At 41.9% G+C, this 18,252-nt stretch overlaps 1 protein-coding gene across 1 annotated transcript; it reads right to left on the bottom strand.

Moving 5' to 3' along the window:
• Positions 1-8,239: 8,239 nt before the first annotated feature.
• LOC143852428 (uncharacterized) lies at positions 8,240-17,484 on the bottom strand. The gene is made up of 3 exons (XM_077361809.1): positions 17,389-17,484; positions 13,707-14,870; positions 8,240-8,248 (listed from the first exon to the last, which is right to left on the bottom strand). Exons 2-3 carry the CDS (start codon positions 14,868-14,870, stop codon positions 8,240-8,242), a joined length of 1,173 nt encoding a protein of 390 aa, XP_077217924.1. The 5' UTR covers positions 17,389-17,484.
• Positions 17,485-18,252: the final 768 nt, after the last annotated feature.

An 18,252-nucleotide genomic window follows, 5' to 3' on the forward strand; every position in this document is an offset into this window, starting at 1 on the left:
TCAGAACGAATCCATAGATGGAGGATGTCAAAGAACAAGTTTCGCTCTATGAAAGTCGAAAGCACACTTTAGAATCTTGGAAGAAGAAGATCCATTATCTCTTACCTGGAAATGCCGTCAAACTCCGTAAAAAAAAAAAAAACAAAACAAAAAAGAAAAAAATAATCAGTACCAGACGGACTCTAGCCAATCTGAACATCGGAAGGCCCCCTTTGGCCGAATAAATCCCAAAATCAGAACCAATGTCAAAAGAATACCGGTTTGCAAACCCTTCGAGCCTGAATAAAATTTTCTTGAAAACCCATCAAACCAGGGGCATTTCCCCAAACTACGCGAGACCTGATCCCTATACTGGGGTACGTAGGCAACTCGGTTGAACCGAGTTCGGTCGATTCAAAAAGGAAAAGAAATTCAATCATTTCAAAAAAAAAAAAAAGAGGGACAAGTTCCAGTAGAAGAGAGGTCAATTATTCCAGAAAGAAAGAAAAAAAAAAGGAAAAAATCAATTAACCTTCAAACAATTTATCTTCAAACTAGGGGCATTCGCCCTGAACTACACACGACCTGATTCCTACCTTGGGATATGTAGGCGACCTGTTCACAGGTTCGGTCGAAATCTTTGTTGAGCCTTAAGCCATTCTTTGAAAAGCCCTATCCTACCTATAAAAGTCCTTCTGGTGTTCAGAACTAATGAGCTAGATCCCGAGACACAATAAAAAAAAAAATGATGAATAAGAAAAAGAGCGGAGTTTGAAGATCTGCTAGACTGAAAACCTGAAAGGGCGGTCTAGGCAAAATTTAAGATCATTCCCCTGCTAAGTTGAAAACCCGAAAGGGCGGCTTAGGCAGAAGCTAAGGAGATAGCCTGCTGGATCAAAAACCTAGAAAGGTGGTTCAGGCAAAAGTTAAGGCTAGCACGGTCCGCCAAGTTAAAAACCCCGAAGAGGTGACTTGGTCACGGTAAGAGAATCAGTATAAGAAGGCTACAGCCGGTATCAAGACTGAAGATCAACTGAAGTTCAAGCAAATTCAAGTGACATCCTCAAAACTGGGTGCATTGAAGCTAAGCAATCTTAGGGGTCGTAATTAAATTCTTGAGGCATTACTGTTTCAAGGAAGAAGTCCAGTGTTTACGATTTAAAAAAAAAGCATTCCTCGAAAGGATAGACTTACCAAATAAAACGTTAACTAAGTCAGAAGCATTACTGTGTCTGTCAGTGTAGTTAATCAATCTTTGTCATTCTAAGTTCACTCCTTCAGGGCTGCTCAATCCTTTGAGTAGTGCCTTTCATCTAAGTTTTCTCTTTAGAAAGAGTCAATCGTCGTTCCTATGTCCAAATGATGTAACTGTCTTGGTGAAGGAGGCCCGGCCTAGGCAGCTCCCTGCAATTATACCTGAAAGGGTTCGAGAATCTAGTCAAACAGCTACATTTCAAAGAAGATCAACTCAGAAGAGTTCAGAAGTAGAAACATCAAAAAGCCCAGCTTCCGTAAAAAGATCATACCCCAGGAAGGCACCTTAAGCTTGGAAGAGCCCCAGATGCAATGGTGGTTGAGCCAATTTCTCAGAAAGATGAACCATTAAAATTCGGAATCTCCTTCCAGTTAGTTAAATACTATCCTGGTCAAGAAATGTTTATCTAAACACCTGTCAAGAGGCAAATCCCACTTTTTCATGATTATATCCAAGAGAGCCATTGTTCTAAATTACCAATCTCAAATGTCTTGTTCAAGGTTTCAGTTATCAAAATCCCAAGAAGACAAGACCAACAGTCTCATTGAGAAAAATCTTGTTGAAGTTTCATAAAAGTGTTCCTAATCCATTCTTGTTACTAATGGTTCTTCGTTCATAAGGTTGGTCGTCTCATCATTCGTCAAAGTCTTGGTTTCCAATATCTTTACTGGGCACGATCTATAATGTCCCCGATTTCATTAAGTTCAAATCTAAAATTCATCAAATCCAATTCTACGTCAAATTCAAATTCATGAAAACCTCTAAATTCTTCGAGCCCATTTGTGAACGGTGCCTCTTTTCTCGAGGCCATTTGTGAATGGTCTCATCTTCTCCATGAGCCCGTTTGCGGACGGTGCCACATTTCCCAAAAATACAAAAAAAAATAAATAAAAATAATAAAAATTCATCAAATCAAATCCCAATTCAAAAAAAAAAAACAAATCCAATCTTACGTCAAATTCAAATCCTACGAAAAATCTCATGTCCTCTTTGAGCCCGTTTGTGAACGGCGCCTCTTTTCTCGAGGCCATTTGTGAATGGTCTCGTCTTCTCCGTGAGCCCGTTTGCGGACGGTACCTCATCTCCCAAAAATAAAAAATTTATCAAATCCAAATCCTTAACTAAAAAAAAAATCCAATCCTACGAAAAATCTCATGTCTTCTTTGAGTCCGTTTGTGAACGGTGCCTCTTTTCTCGAGGCCATTTGTGAATGGTCTCGTCTTCTCCTTGAGCCCGTTTGCGGACGGTACCTCATTTCCCAAAAATAAAAAATTTATCAAATCCAAATCCTTAATTCAAAAAAAAAAAATCCAATCCTACGAAAAATCTCATGTCCTCTTTGAGCCTGTTTGTGAACGGTGCCTCTTTTCTCGAGGCCATTTGTGAATGGTCTCGTCTTCTCATTGAGCCTGTTTACGGACGGTACCTCATTTCCCAAAAATAAAAAATTTAGCAAATCCAAATCCTTACTTAAAAAAAAAAATCCAATCCTACGAAAAATCTCATGTCCTCTTTGAGCCCGTTTGTGAACGGTGCCTCTTTTCTCGAGGCCATTTGTGAATGGTCTCGTCTTCTCCTTGAGCTCGTTTACGGACGGTACCTCATCTCCCAAAAATAAAAAATTTATCAAATCCAAATCCTTAAAAAAAATAAAAATCCAATCCTACGAAAAATCTCATGTCCTCTTTGAGTCCGTTTGTGAACGGTGCCTCTTTTCTCGAGGCCATTTGTGAATGGTCTCGTCTTCTCCTTGAGCCCGTTTACGGACGGTACCTCATTTCCCAAAAATAAAAAATTTATCAAATCCAAATCCTTAATTCAAAAAAATCCAATCCTACGACAAATTCAAGTTCATAAAAATTCTCTTGTTTCTTTGAGCCCGTTTGTGAACGGTGCCTCTTTTCTCGAGTCCATTTGTAAATGGTCTCGTCTTCTCCTTGAACCCGTTTGTGAACGGTGTCTCCTTTTTCCGAGTCCATTTGTGAATGGTCTCATGTTCTCCTTGAGCCCGTTTGTGAACGGCGCCTCATTTCTCGAGTTCATTTGTGAATGGTCTCGTCTTCTCCTTGAACCCGTTTGTAAACGGTGTCCCATTTTCTGAGTCCATTTGTGAATGGTCTCGTGTTCTCCTTGAGCCCGTTTGTGAACGGTGCCTCATTTCTCGAGTCCATTTGTGAATGGTCTCGTGTTCTCCTTGAGCCCGTTTGTGAACGGCGCCTCATTTCTCGAGTTCATTTGTGAATGGTCTCGTCTTCTCCTTGAACCCGTTTGTAAACGGTGTCCCATTTTCTGAGTCCATTTGTGAATGGTCTCGTGTTCTCCTTGAGCCCGTTTGTGAACGGCGCCTCATTTCTCGAGTTCATTTGTGAATGGTCTCGTGTACTCCTTGAGCCCGTTTGTGAACGGCGCCTCATTTCTCGAGTTCATTTGTGAATGGTTTCGTCTTCTCCTTGAACCCGTTTGTGAACGGTGTCTCGTTTTCTGAGTCCATTTGGGAATGGTCTCATGTCCTCCTTGAGCCCGTTTGTGAACGGTGCCTCATTTCTCGAGTCCATTTGTGAATGTCTCTTATCCTCCTTGAGACCGTTTGTGAACGATACCTCATTGTCCGAATCCATTTGTGAATGGCCTCCTATCCTCTTTGAGCCCGTTTCTGAACGGTATCTCATTTTCTGAATCCATTTGTGAATGGTCTCATCTTCTCTCGTTGCCCGTTTGTGAGCAGCACCGCAGCGGGATTTTTTTTTTTTTGCATTCCAAATTCCAGGATTTCATCTAGGGTATTGCATTATGTGAAGGTTGCATTATGTTAAGGTACATTGTGTCTAGAGAGTTCTTTGTCGATTAAAGCTACGCAAAATGGTTTTGTCATTTTTTGCTTTGGTATTCAATGACTACGTCATCTCTACCAAAGAGGGGCATCTGTAGACACCCCATTTTGTTTTGTTTTAATCAACAAAGAAATTAGTGTGTTAAATCCATGTGAGAACCCCTCTCTTAGAAAATTCATCCCTCTCCCTCATCTCTTCAAGGGTTCGGCCATCCTTGCCGGATCGGGTGATTTTATACGTTGGGTGATATATATCAAAAGCAGTCATTATCAAGCAAGGAATCATCTTCAAGGAATTAACATCAAAGAAAAATCAAACACAAAGTGGGTTTCCAAAGAGGTAGGCATTTATTTCAATTCTATGTAGGGTCTGTTTTCATGCATATCTTTTACTTTAAAAGAAAAACCATGTTAGGAAGCATGTAGGGTCCATTTTCCCCCTGGTTAGCCTCTGGTTAGACCCTGGTTGCACCCAGGTTCGCTGCTGGTTGCACCCTGGTTCCCTACTGATTCGCACCCTGGTTCCCCTGCTGGTTGCACCCTGGTTCCCTACTGGTTGCACCCTGGTTCCCTGCTGGTTGCACCCTGGTTCCCTACTGGTTCGCACCCTGGTTCGATATTGGTTCGCACCCTGGTTCCCTGCTGGTTCGCACTCTGGTTAGACCCTGGTTGCACCCAGGTTCGCTGCTGGTTGCACCCAGGTTCCCTCCTGGTTGCACCCTGGTTCCCCTGCTGGTTCGCACCCTGGTTCCCTGCTGGTTCGCACCCAGGTTCGCTGCTGGTTGCACCCAGGTTCCCTGCTGGTTGCACCCTGGTTCCCCTGCTGGTTCGCACCCTGGTTCCCTGCTGGTTCGCACCCTGGTGCACCCTGGTCCGCACCCTGGTTTGTACCCTGCTTCCTCCTAGTTAGACCATGGCTAGTCTCGGGTTTGCTCCTAACTTAGACCCGACTCACTTGACCCTAACCATTAACCCAATCCAACCAAGTAATATCCCAACACAATCCGAGTCGCATGTCTGAATCCATTTGGCCGAATCTCATAAGCCCGCCCACTTTGAATTCCGAAAATTCAAACCCTTGATGATTCCTATATGCTCAATTCTTTGATGCAAATTCCCAATTCCAAAATCCCATTGCTAGATCAATGTTTCTGAATCTCAAGTCCAATGCTCAAATGCAAACCCGATTCCAGATACAAATACCAATTCTGTCTTCCAAAATCCAAGCAACCTCGCCAGCGGAACTACGTGTGGCTTGATCCCCATCGCGGGGTACGTAGGCAATTTGGCACTCCCAAGTTCAGTCGCACCTTTCTCTATCTTTCTCATTCCCTCACACTATTTCATCATCTCTTCCATCCCTTTTTTTCACTAACCTCGAGAATTTAAATCGATTTGTCTTGTGTCTTTCAGAACCGTTGGATCACGGTTTCCGTCGTAAGGACCCTTAGAGCCCAATTTAGGAACACCGGTGTCGTGTCGTGTCCTAAGTTTTAGGGAGTCCTAGAGTTAGGAGTCCGGCCTCATCACGGACGCTTGCTATGTATAGCAACCGTGCCATAGGTCTAGTTACACTAGTCACCCAATCTTTCCCTAGGACAAGCCTAGTAAACTAGGATGTAAGGCAAACCTGCATTAGTCTAAGGGACCATTTGCATTTAGATGAGAATCATATAGCATCTTAGATGAAATCCTAAGATAATAAAATCTTCAACTTGAATTAAATAACTTCTCCTAAAACTGTTGAAACAGTCAATCCCGTCTAGGTCGGTGTCTTAGTTGAGTTAGGCATATGTAACTTAGCTTAGGTGCACCGAACTACGTCGACTCTGATCCCAGTGAGGCTTGGGTACGTAGGCAGCTTGGATGTCTGATGGCATACCACCCGCGAGTCGGCACCACAAACAAATTGTGGTGTTTTGTATATTAATTTTCTTGTAAATGCTTAATCAAATCACTTAGGACTTTCCATGAAATTAGAATTTTAGGAGAACTTTCACTTAGATTGAATCCAGACAAATTAATAAATCAAGATACACATTTAGGATTCACATTGAAATTAGATCATAGGATGCATGTCACTTAGTTCGCACATTAACATAGAGTTGAATGAGCCATTTAAAATAAATTTAAAAGAGTTAGCTTTTGGAATCGAAGACCGATTATCGGGCAAGAATGGTGCATGTGGTGGATAACTCCCCATACCTTCCATTCTCGTAACCAGGTAGCGAGTCTAGATTTCTGGTTAATTACGGGTCCTAGATCCCACATCTAGGTGGCGACTCTGTCAGTCTCTTTCGTGTGGAATTCGGATTGCCTTAGTGATCCCAAGTTCACAGGAAAGATTAATTCAAATCAATAATAAAATGCACACGCCAATCGCGTGGATACGAGAGACCAAGAGAGAGAGAGCGGCGGCTCGCGCCCCACACCCCTCTCGCGGGATCAGGGTACCACAAGTATCTTTTTCTTTAAATAAAGTTTCAGTTCCAATAGTTCACTTGTGTCTATTTCTTAAGTGTGCTTCTGATCTTAAAATAAGACTCCCTCCTCAAATGAGAACAAAATTGACGAAACTCCACTTGAGTCACAACGATTACTTGAACAAGAGGAGGAGCGCCAATCTCAGCCTTTCAAAGATGAAATTGAAGTGGTAAACACTGGCACTGAAACCTTGATCCAATAAATGCCGATTGAAAATACATTACCCTCTGAAGAGTGTGAAGAATTGGTAAACCCGTTTTGAGGATAAAAAGATGGTCCCGTAAGCGTTACCATTAATGTCAAGAGAAAGACCCAGATAGAAGGTTCAAGAAAGAATGAAGTGAATATCATATGCTATGCAAGGGGCATAGAGTGGAAATAACTTTCATATTTTCAATCAATGACCTTGGTTCTCAAATTCATAACATGAAGCCAACAAATTCAAGATAAGAAGTTCAAGAGCAAGTATTGAAAAGTGGTCATCAGATATCAAGAGTTACAAATCCATAGATGGAGGATGTCAAGGAACAAGTTTCGCTCTATGAAAGCCGAAAGCACGCATTAGAATCTTGAAAGAAGAAAATCCATTATCTTACCTGGAAATGCCGTCAAACTCCGTGAAAAAAAAAAAAAAAAGAGAAAAAAAAGAAATAAATAATCAGTACCAGACAGACTCTAGTAACCTAGATCGATTCCCAATCTGAACATCGAAAGGCCTCCTTTGGCCGATTAAATCCCAAAATCAAAACCCAATGTCAAAAGAATACCGATTTGCAAACCCTTCGAGCCTAAATCAAATTTTCTTGAAAACCCATCAAACTTGGGGCATTCCCCCGAACTACACGAGACCTGATCCCTACACTGGGGTACGTAGGCAGCTCGGTTAAACCGAGTTCGGTCGATTCAAAAGAAAAAGAAAAAGAAAAATCAATCGTTCCAAAAAAAAAGAGGGACAAGTTCCAAAAGAAGAGAAGATAATTATTCCAGAAAGAAAAGAAAAAAAGAAAAATCAATTAACCTTCAAACAATTTATTTTCAAACTAGGGGCATTTGCCCTGAACTACACACGTCCTAATTCCTACATGGGGATATGGAGGCAACCTGTTCACAGGTTTGGTCGAAATCTTTGTTGAGCCTTAAGCCATTCTTTGTAAAGCCCTATCCTACCTATAAAGTCCCTCCGGTGTTCAGATTTAATGATCTAGGTCCCGAAACACAAAAAGAAAAAAAAGAACGGAGTTTGAAGATCTGCTAGACTGAAAACCTGAAAGGGCGGTCTAGGCAAAATTTAAGATCATTTCCCTGCTAAGTTGAAAACCCGAAAGGGCGGCTTAGGCAAAAGCTAAGGGGATAGCCTGCTGGATCGAAAACCTAGAAAGGTGGTTCAGGCAAAAGTTAAGGCTAGCGCGGTCCGCCAAGTTAAAAACCCTGAAGAGGTAACTTGGTCACGGTAAGAGAATCAGTATAAGAAGGCTACAGCCGGTATCAAGACTGAAGATCAACTGAAATTCAAGCAAATTCAAGTGTTATCCTCAAAACTGGGGGCATTGAAGCTAAGCAATCTTAAGGGGCGTAATTAAATCCTTGAGGCATTACTGTTTCAAGGAAGAAGTCCCATGTGCACCAATTGAAAAAAAACATTCCTTGAAAGGATAGACTTACCAAATAAAATATTAACTAAGTCAGAAGTATTACTGTGTCTATCAGTGTAGTCAGTCAATCTTTGTCATTCTATGTTCACTCCTTCAGAGCTGCTCAATCTTTTGAGTAGTGCATTTTATCTAAGTTTTCTCTTTAGAAAGAGTCAATCGTCGTCCTGGTGTCCAAATGATGCAACTGTCTCGGTGAAGAAGGCCCAGCCTCGTCAGCTCCCTGCGATCGTATGAAGGAGTTCGAGAATCTAGTCAAACAGCTACATTTCAAAGAAGATCAACTCAGAAGAGTTCAGAAGTAGAAACATCAGAAAGCCCAACTTTCGTAAAAAGATCATACCCCAGGAAGGCACCTTAAGCTTGGAAGAGCCCCAGATGCAATGGTGGTTGAGCCAATTTCTCAGAAAGATGAACCATTAAAATTCGGAATCTCCTTCCAGTTGTTAAATACTATCCTGGTCAAGAAATGTTTATCTAAACACCTGTCAAGAGGCAAATCCCACTTTTCCATGATTATATCCAAGAGAGCCATTGTTCTAAATTACCAATCTCAACTGTCTTGTTCAAGGTTTCAGTTATCAAAATCCCCAGAAGACAAGACCAACAGTCTCATTGAGAAAAATCTTGTTGAAGTTTCATAAAAGTGTTCCTAATCCATTCTTGTTACTAATGGTTCTTCGTTCATAAGGTTGGTCGTCTCATCATTCGTCAAAGTCTTGGTTTCCAATATCTTTACTGGGCACGATCTATAATGTCCCCGATTTCATTGAGTTCAAAAAAAAAAAATCTAAAATTCATCAAATCCAATTCTACGTCAAATTCAAATTCATGAAAACCTCTAAATTCTTCGAGCCCATTTGTGAACGGTGCCTCTTTTCTCGAGGCCATTTGTGAATGGTCTCATCTTCTCCATGAGCCCGTTTGCGGACGGTGCCACATTTCCCAAAAATACAAAAAAAAATAAATAAAAATAATAAAAATTCATCAAATCAAATCCCAATTCAAAAAAAAAAAACAAATCCAATCTTACGTCAAATTCAAATCCTACGAAAAATCTCATGTCCTCTTTGAGCCCGTTTGTGAACGGCGCCTCTTTTCTCGAGGCCATTTGTGAATGGTCTCGTCTTCTCCGTGGGCCCGTTTGCGGACGGTACCTCATCTCCCAAAAATAAAAAATTTATCAAATCCAAATCCTTAACTAAAAAAAAAATCCAATCCTACGAAAAATCTCATGTCCTCTTTGAGTCCGTTTGTGAACGGTGCCTCTTTTCTCGAGGCCATTTGTGAATGGTCTCGTCTTCTCCTTGAGCCCGTTTGCGGACGGTACCTCATTTCCCAAAAATAAAAAATTTATCAAATCCAAATCCTTAATTCAAAAAAAAAAATCCAATCCTACGAAAAATCTCATGTCCTCTTTGAGCCTGTTTGTGAACGGTGCCTCTTTTCTCGAGGCCATTTGTGAATGGTCTCGTCTTCTCCTTGAGCCCGTTTACGGACGGTACCTCATTTCCCAAAAATAAAAAATTTATCAAATCCAAATCCTTAATTCAAAAAAATCCAATCCTACGACAAATTCAAGTTCATAAAAATTCTCTTGTTTCTTTGAGCCCGTTTGTGAACGGTGCCTCTTTTCTCGAGTCCATTTGTAAATGGTCTCGTCTTCTCCTTGAACCCGTTTGTGAACGGTGTCTCCTTTTTCCGAGTCCATTTGTGAATGGTCTCATGTTCTCCTTGAGCCCGTTTGTGAACGGCGCCTCATTTCTCGAGTTCATTTGTGAATGGTCTCGTCTTCTCCTTGAACCCGTTTGTAAACGGTGTCCCATTTTCTGAGTCCATTTGTGAATGGTCTCGTGTTCTCCTTGAGCCCGTTTGTGAACGGTGCCTCATTTCTCGAGTCCATTTGTGAATGGTCTCGTGTTCTCCTTGAGCCCGTTTGTGAACGGCGCCTCATTTCTCGAGTTCATTTGTGAATGGTCTCGTCTTCTCCTTGAACCCGTTTGTAAACGGTGTCCCATTTTCTGAGTCCATTTGTGAATGGTCTCGTGTTCTCCTTGAGCCCGTTTGTGAACGGCGCCTCATTTCTCGAGTTCATTTGTGAATGGTCTCGTGTTCTCCTTGAGCCCGTTTGTGAACGGCGCCTCATTTCTCGAGTTCATTTGTGAATGGTCTCGTGTTCTCCTTGAGCCCGTTTGTGAACGGCGCCTCATTTCTCGAGTTCATTTGTGAATGGTTTCGTCTTCTCCTTGAACCCGTTTGTGAACGGTGTCTCGTTTTCTGAGTCCATTTGGGAATGGTCTCATGTCCTCCTTGAGCCCGTTTGTGAACGGTGCCTCATTTCTCGAGTCCATTTGTGAATGGTCTCTTATCCTCCTTGAGACCGTTTGTGAACGATACCTCATTGTCCGAATCCATTTGTGAATGGCCTCCTATCCTCTTTGAGCCCGTTTCTGAACGGTATCTCATTTTCTGAATCCATTTGTGAATGGTCTCATCTTCTCTCGTTGCCCGTTTGTGAGCGGCACCGCAGCGGGATTTTTTGCATTCCAAATTCCAGGATTTCATCTAGGGTATTGCATTATGTGAAGGTTGCATTATGTTAAGGTACATTGTGTCTAGAGAGTTCTTTGTCGATTAAAGCTACGCAAAATGGTTTTGTCATTTTTTGCTTTGGTATTCAATGACTACGTCATCTCTACCAAAGAGGGGCATCTGTAGACACCCCATTTTGTTTTGTTTTAATCAACAAAGAAATTAGTGTGTTAAATCCATGTGAGAACCCCCTCTATCATTGATTTATATGTTTTAGGTCATTAATATCTTGATCTGACTTTACGAATCATCAATCAGGACAAAATAAGCTAGGGTCACTTCATAGCCCGGACCCTGATTCCATTCCGAGACCCGATTTCCGTAAATCGTTAGATCAATGGCAGATCTTGACCTGGGTCTAACCATCCAAAACCACCTAACCTCTCCTCTCATCCTAACCATCCAAACCTCACCTAACCTCTCCTCTCATCCTAACCATCCAAACCTCACCTAACCTCACCTAACCTCACCTAACCTTACCTAACCCCACCTAACCTTACCTAACCTCATCCTCTCATCCTAACCATCCAAAACCACCTAACCTCACCTAACCTCCTATCCCATTCTCCTATAAATACCCTCTCATCCCACCATCCAAGAGAAGAAAAAAGAACCCCTCTCTTAGAAAATTCATCCCTCTCCCTCATCTCTTCAAGGGTTCGGCCATCCTTGCCGGATCGGGTGATTTTATACGTTGGGTGATATATATCAAAAGCAGTCATTATCAAGCAAGGAATCATCTTCAAGGAATTAACATCAAAGAAAAAATCAAACACAAAGTGGGTTTCCAAAGAGGTAGGCATTTATTTCAATTCTATGTAGGGTCTGTTTTCATGCATATCTTTTACTTTAAAAGAAAAACCATGTTAGGAAGCATGTAGGGTCCGTTTTCCCCCTGGTTAGCCTCTGGTTAGACCCTGGTTGCACCCAGGTTCGCTGCTGGTTGCACCCAGGTTCGATGCTGGTTGCACCCTGGTTCCCTACTGATTCGCACCCTGGTTCCCCTGCTGGTTGCACCCTGGTTCCCTACTGGTTCGCACCCTGGTTCGATATTGGTTCGCACCCTGGTTCCCTGCTGGTTCGCACTCTGGTTAGACCCTGGTTGCACCCAGGTTCGCTGCTGGTTGCACCCAGGTTCCCTCCTGGTTGCACCCTGGTTCCCCTGCTGGTTCGCACCCTGGTTCCCTGCTGGTTCGCACCCAGGTTCGCTGCTGGTTGCACCCAGGTTCCCTGCTGGTTGCACCCTGGTTCCCCTGCTGGTTCGCACCCTGGTTCCCTGCTGGTTCGCACCCTGGTGCACCCTGGTCCGCACCCTGGTTTGTACCCTGCTTCCTCCTAGTTAGACCATGGCTAGTCTCGGGTTTGCTCCTAACTTAGACCTGACTCACTTGACCCTAACCATTAACCCAATCCAACCAAGTCATATCCCAACACAATCCGAGTCGCATGTCTGAATCCATTTGGCCAAATCTCATAAGCCCGCCCACTTTGAATTCCGAAAATTCAAACCCTTGATGATTCCTATATGCTCAATTCTTTGATGCAAATTCCCAATTCCAAAATCCCATTGCTAGATCAATGTTTCTGAATCTCAAGTCCAATGCTCAAATGCAAACCCGATTCCAGATACAAATACCAATTCTGTCTTCCAAAATCCAAGCAACCTCCCCTGCGGAACTACGTGTGGCTTGATCCCCATCGCGGGGTACGTAGGCAATTTGGCACTCCCAAGTTCAGTCGCACCTTTCTCTGTCTTTCTCATTCCCTCACACTATTTCATCATCTCTTCCATCCCTTTTTTCACTAACCTCGAGAATTTAAATCGATTTGTCTTGTGTCTTTCTGAACCGTTGGATCACGGTTTCCGTCGTAAGGACCCTTAGAGCCCAATTTAGGAACACTGGTGTCGTGTCGTGTCCTAAGTTTTAGGGAGTCCTAGAGTTATGAGTCCAGCCTCATCACGGACGCTTGCTATGTATAGCAACCGTGCCATAGGTCTAGTTGCACTAGTCACCCGATCTTTCCCTAGGACAAGCCTAGTAAACTAGGATGTAGGCAAACCTGCATTAGTCTAAGGGACAACTTGCATTCAGATAAGAATCATATAGCATCTTAGATGAAATCCTAAGATAATAAAATCCTCAACTTGAATTAAATAATTCCTCTTAAAACTGTTGAAACAGTCAAATCCGTCTAGGTCGGTGTCCTAGTTGAGTTAGGCATATGTAGCTTAGCTTAGGTGCACCGAACTACGTCGACTCTGATCCCAGTGAGGCTTGGGTACGTAGGCAGCTTGGATGTCTAATGGCATACCACCCGCGAGTCGGCACCACAACAAATTGTGGTGTTTTGGATATTAATTTTCTTGTAAATGCTTAATCAAATCACTTAGGACTTTTCATGAAATTAGAATTCTAGGAGAACTGTCACTTAGATTGAATCCAGACAAATTAAGAAATCAAGATACACATCTAGGATTCACATTGAAATTAGATTTTAGGATGCATGTCACTTAGTTCGCATATAGAGTTGAATGAGCCATTTAAAATAAATTTAAAAGAGTTAGCTTTTGGAATCGAAGACCGATTGTCGGGCAGGAATGGTGCATGTGGTGGATAACTCCCCATACCTTCCATTCTCGTAACCAGGTAGCGAGTCTAGATTTCTGGTTAATTTCGGGTCCTAGATCCCACATCTAGGTGGCGACTCTGTCATTCTCTTTCGTGTGGAGTTCGGATTGCCTTAGTGATCCCAAGTTCACATGAAAGATGAATTCAAATCAATATTAAAATGCACACGCCAATCGCGTGGGCACGAGAGACCAAGAGAGAGCGCGCGGCGGCTCGCGCCCCGCCCCTCTCGCGGGATTCGGGTACCACATTAAAATGCACACGCCAATCGCGTGGGCACGAGAGACCAAGAGAGAGCGCGCGGCGGCTCGCGCCCCGCCCCTCTCGCGGGATTCGCGCTGACTTAAGGCAAAGACCCGATTGATAGGAGCTTGGGGTGCATTTCTTCCTTGAACTGGTATGAGATTTGGGTTTCCCCTCCACTGATTTTGCTGCTGCGGCTGGTATGGAGGTCTAGGAAGAGCCTGCTGTTGCTGCTGATATGGCTGTCTAGCATACTGCTGGCGCTTCTTCTTAGGGCAATCCCTCTGCTTATGGTTGGGATCTCCACAATTGAAACAGACATTCATTGCTTTCCAACACTGGCCTGAATGGAATTTTCCGCAAAGAGAGCACAAGGTCTTGGATTGCGAACCACCATCCGTCCTCTGCTTTTTGGGTGGGGGTCCCTGATTCCTGCTAATAATAGATTGAGATCTAGCTGCCTGTACTGACTTCTCACAGTCTTCCGCCACTTCGGCCTTTTCACAGGCCTCTGCCAAGGTCCTAGAACCAAGGTTAACGATACTCGCCTTAATGGAAGGACGAAGACCGCTAACAAATTTTCTAACCTTATCATTTTCTGTCGCTGCATAACCCGGGGCATAGCGCGACAAAGCCCTAAACTTGGCCCCATATCGAGCCACCGTCAACGTTCCCTGCTTCAGTTCTGCAAACTGTCCTGCTAACTGGTCCTTGATATGCGAAGGGAAAAATTGATTGTTGAATCGTGATTTGAACTGGTCCCAAGTTTCGTTCCTAACCGTCGGGTAATTTTCTTCTACTGTTTGCCACCAAACACCGGCATCGTCTTTTAGTTGGAATGATGCAAGGCGGATCCTTTGAGTATCAGTGCAATTCATCACTGCGAAGATCCTTTCCATTTCAACTAACCAATGGTCAGCTGCTAAGGGTTCTCCTTCTCCATTAAATTCAGAGGGATGGTAGTCCCTGAACTGTCTATGGACTTGAGTGGTATCCTCATGATATCTTGGCTCCTGACGAGTCCCAATGCTCGCTGCAATGGCCTGAAGAGCTGCTTGATTTGCCTCTTGATTTGTCCTGAGGATTTCAGCCAGTAATTGTAGGTCATCTTGATTCTGATCCTGAGTTGGGCCCTGGGTATTGTTGTCAGGCGCAGGAGCTTGGTTAGTGTTGCCATTACTGCCAGTTTGCTTCCTTCTTGAATACATCTATAAGATACAAGAATACATGGAATGAGGAGAAAACTATGGGTCAGAACGAAATCTCTTTATTTCACAACTAAATTTCGAGGTACCATGAAGTTTCTAATCAATTGTTTACTTACTAAGGTTTTTAGGGTAGTTCTCCTATCTCGTTCGAATTCTCGGTTGACCTTAAAGGTGTGACATATCATATGTCACCTATTACCTATCTAACCCAAATTAACGACTCAACCCACAAGCACCAGATTTTCCGTAAAACCTGGCTTTGATACCACAACTGTAACGACCCGTTTTCCGTCGAGTCGCTACGAGCAAAAGAAAGTAAAAATCATGGAAATAATTTTTTTTTTTTTTTACAAGCATCAACCACGATAGAATCTTATTACAACTTTAATATGTCTTATCATAACAAAGTATCGATAGAAATGGTAAATGACGCAAGGCGTCAAAATGCAAAGACTCCAGGAATAAACTCTCTGATCACACAGTCCCTTATCCCATGGTTCCTTCATTTGCAAATGCTCCGCCTTCTAATGCCTCAACCCCTGTGGTGGAGGAATCAACGTCAGAGCAGGGTCATCCAGAGACCGAGCAAAGTAAAAGAGACAATAATAACAGTGCATACAATATAATCCACATCCTCAATAATGTCTAGAAACAATATCATAAAGTTTACAATGCCCATGGCAATATAAATAAAAGCAATGACAATAATTTCAATTTATACTATGTATGCAACAATTATGAGACAGCACATTCCCCAGGTACATCCGGCTTTTCCCCCATTTATTTTTTTTGTCAGTTCTTTTCTGACTTTTTCATTTTATTTTTCTGCCGGTGTCCTTGCCGCACGACTACCCACTACCCCTGTCTGAAGGTAGTGACGTTATGGACTTGGATTACGGTCTCGCATTTGCCGAGCCGGGGATACTATCCCTCGGGGATACTTTCCCTTTTTGGTTGGTTTGCCAACGAAAGGCAGTACACGCTTCTCGCGTTGGCCTTTGGACCTTAGGTCCCAGGATGATTCCACCACACCCTTAAGTTCCCCTTCACTCTACCCCATGTATGCAACATGTATGGAATTACTTACCTTTGCCTTTCTTCCTGCATTCATTTGATTCCAGGCAAGCGAGTATAAATTCACTAAGCAGGTATTTATCAAGCAATTTATAAGCAGAGCTATATTGCATAGACAATTATATTGAATACCATTACAAGACAAGGTCTAGCTGTCACCTGCCTTTTCAAACTTGGAAATGTGAGTGAAATTAGAACCTGAAAAGTCCCAATAGAGTAGGAAATGATTATCCTGAAAATAAGACCACACATACCATTATTTGTATAGTGGTTTATGCGAATACTTATACCCCATTTCTGTCAGATTTGGATTCAAGAATTACTACACCAAAAGCTCATAAATCTGGTATGTTTGGAACCCAAAAAACACCCACACGTACAGTGTATAAATCTGTCCTGTTTTGGGCTCGGAGATACACACACATACAGTACATAAATCTGTCCCATTTTTGGATTCAAGAATTACACACCCAAAGCTCATAAATCTGGTATGTTTGGAACCCAAAAACACCCACACGTACAGTGTATAAATCTGTCCTGTTTTGGGCTCGGAGATACACACACATACAGTACATAAATCTGTCCCGTTTTTGGATTCAAGAATTACACACCCAAAGCTCATAAATCTGGTATGTTTGGAACCCAAAAACACCCACACGTACAGTGTATAAATCTGTCCTGTTTTGGGCTCGGAGATACACACACATACAGTACATAAATCTGTCCCGTTTTTGGAGACATAAGATGCTCTCATTTTCAAACACAACCTGGCCCACTTTTGGTCCTAAAATCTTCGACCAACAGTGTGAAAATCTGGTCCCATTTGGACCTCAATACTTATATATATATAGAACATAAATCTGGACATATTTGGTGATCTCGTTTAAGGTACAAAACAGTACTAGGATTTAAATTTTATAATTAAAATCTATAGATATATACGTACATGTAAGCACAAATTAAATATATACAAATTCCAGGTTTAAACCTAAGTGTATATGCCCATGTAATACAATAGATATTTCAGATTAAATACGGTAAATCAGGCACATAATTTCGCATATATCAATGTAAATATAATTTTTTTTTGATTTAACTATATAACAGTACGCACGTATTCATATGGTTAGGTAAGTCTCCTCCTTGTCTTTTCTTCCTCTCCCTCTATTCTTCTTTTCTTTCTTATTTTCTTATTTATTTTGTTTTGAACGAGTCTCTCTCTCTCTCTCTCTGCTGAAATTTTGGGCGTGAGAGGAAAGAGAAGACAAGGTCACGATTGTATATGCCCCTCCTTTTGCCTAGTTTCATTTGTTTACAACAACCTTAATTATTTATTTTTAACAGAGATATGGGTTTTGCATATGATGAAATCGTGAGATTTGAGCATGGTTTTTGTGATACATGAGATGTGGAAATCCAAGAATTTAAAAATAAAGACACTTACTTGTTGTAAAAGAATGATGGAGGTTGAAGAAGAATAGAAGGACCAATGGTTTCTTCTCTCTATTTCCTTACTTCTCTTTTCTTTCTTTTCTTTTCTTTTTTTCTTCTCTTTTTTTTTTTTTTATAGATGTATTTTCACCCACCATCTTCTTAAAATAAGATTAACAATAATGATTTCACCCACCATTAACAATAATGATTTCACCCACCATCTTCTTAAATAAGATTAACAATAATGATTTCTCCCACCATCTTCTTAAATAAGATTAACAATAATGATTTCTCCCACCATTAACAATAATGATTTCACCCACCATCTTCTTAAATAAGATTAACAATAATGATTTCTCCCACCATCTTCTTAAATAAGATTAACAATAATGATTTCTCCCACCATCTTCTTAAATAAGATTAACAATAATGATTTCTCATTAATTATTATTTTTATTGGTAAGTGCAACTATAGTGGTTGTGGCGTGACCCGCTATTTGTGGGTCCTGCTTGTTGTGGGGCCCGCTGATGTGGGACCCGCTTGTGTGGGACCCGCTGATGTGGGACCCGTTTGTGTGGGACCCGCTAATGTGGGGCCCGCTTATGTGGGGCCCGCTTGTGTGGGACCCACTGTAAATAGTAATTTTTGAATAGTGACTATTTGGTAATGCCGATGATTACTCACCTATATATTTTTACCGGTTATTACAGAGTCACGTGTTTTCTTTGCAAAAATACAGATTGGGTGCATATATTACATAATACTACGGATTTTTGTGAACATATTACATAATATTACGAATTTAGGACACCTTTACAAATATTGACGAATTGCGAGCACCTTCGAAAGAAGGACAATTATGGAAACCTCTAT

Source organism: Tasmannia lanceolata, unplaced genomic scaffold (genome assembly GCF_043159265.1).
Source record: "Tasmannia lanceolata isolate RefF3 unplaced genomic scaffold, GAP_Taslan_0.1 ptg000019l, whole genome shotgun sequence".
In the NCBI taxonomy this organism is placed as follows: Eukaryota; Viridiplantae; Streptophyta; class Magnoliopsida; order Canellales; family Winteraceae; genus Tasmannia; species Tasmannia lanceolata.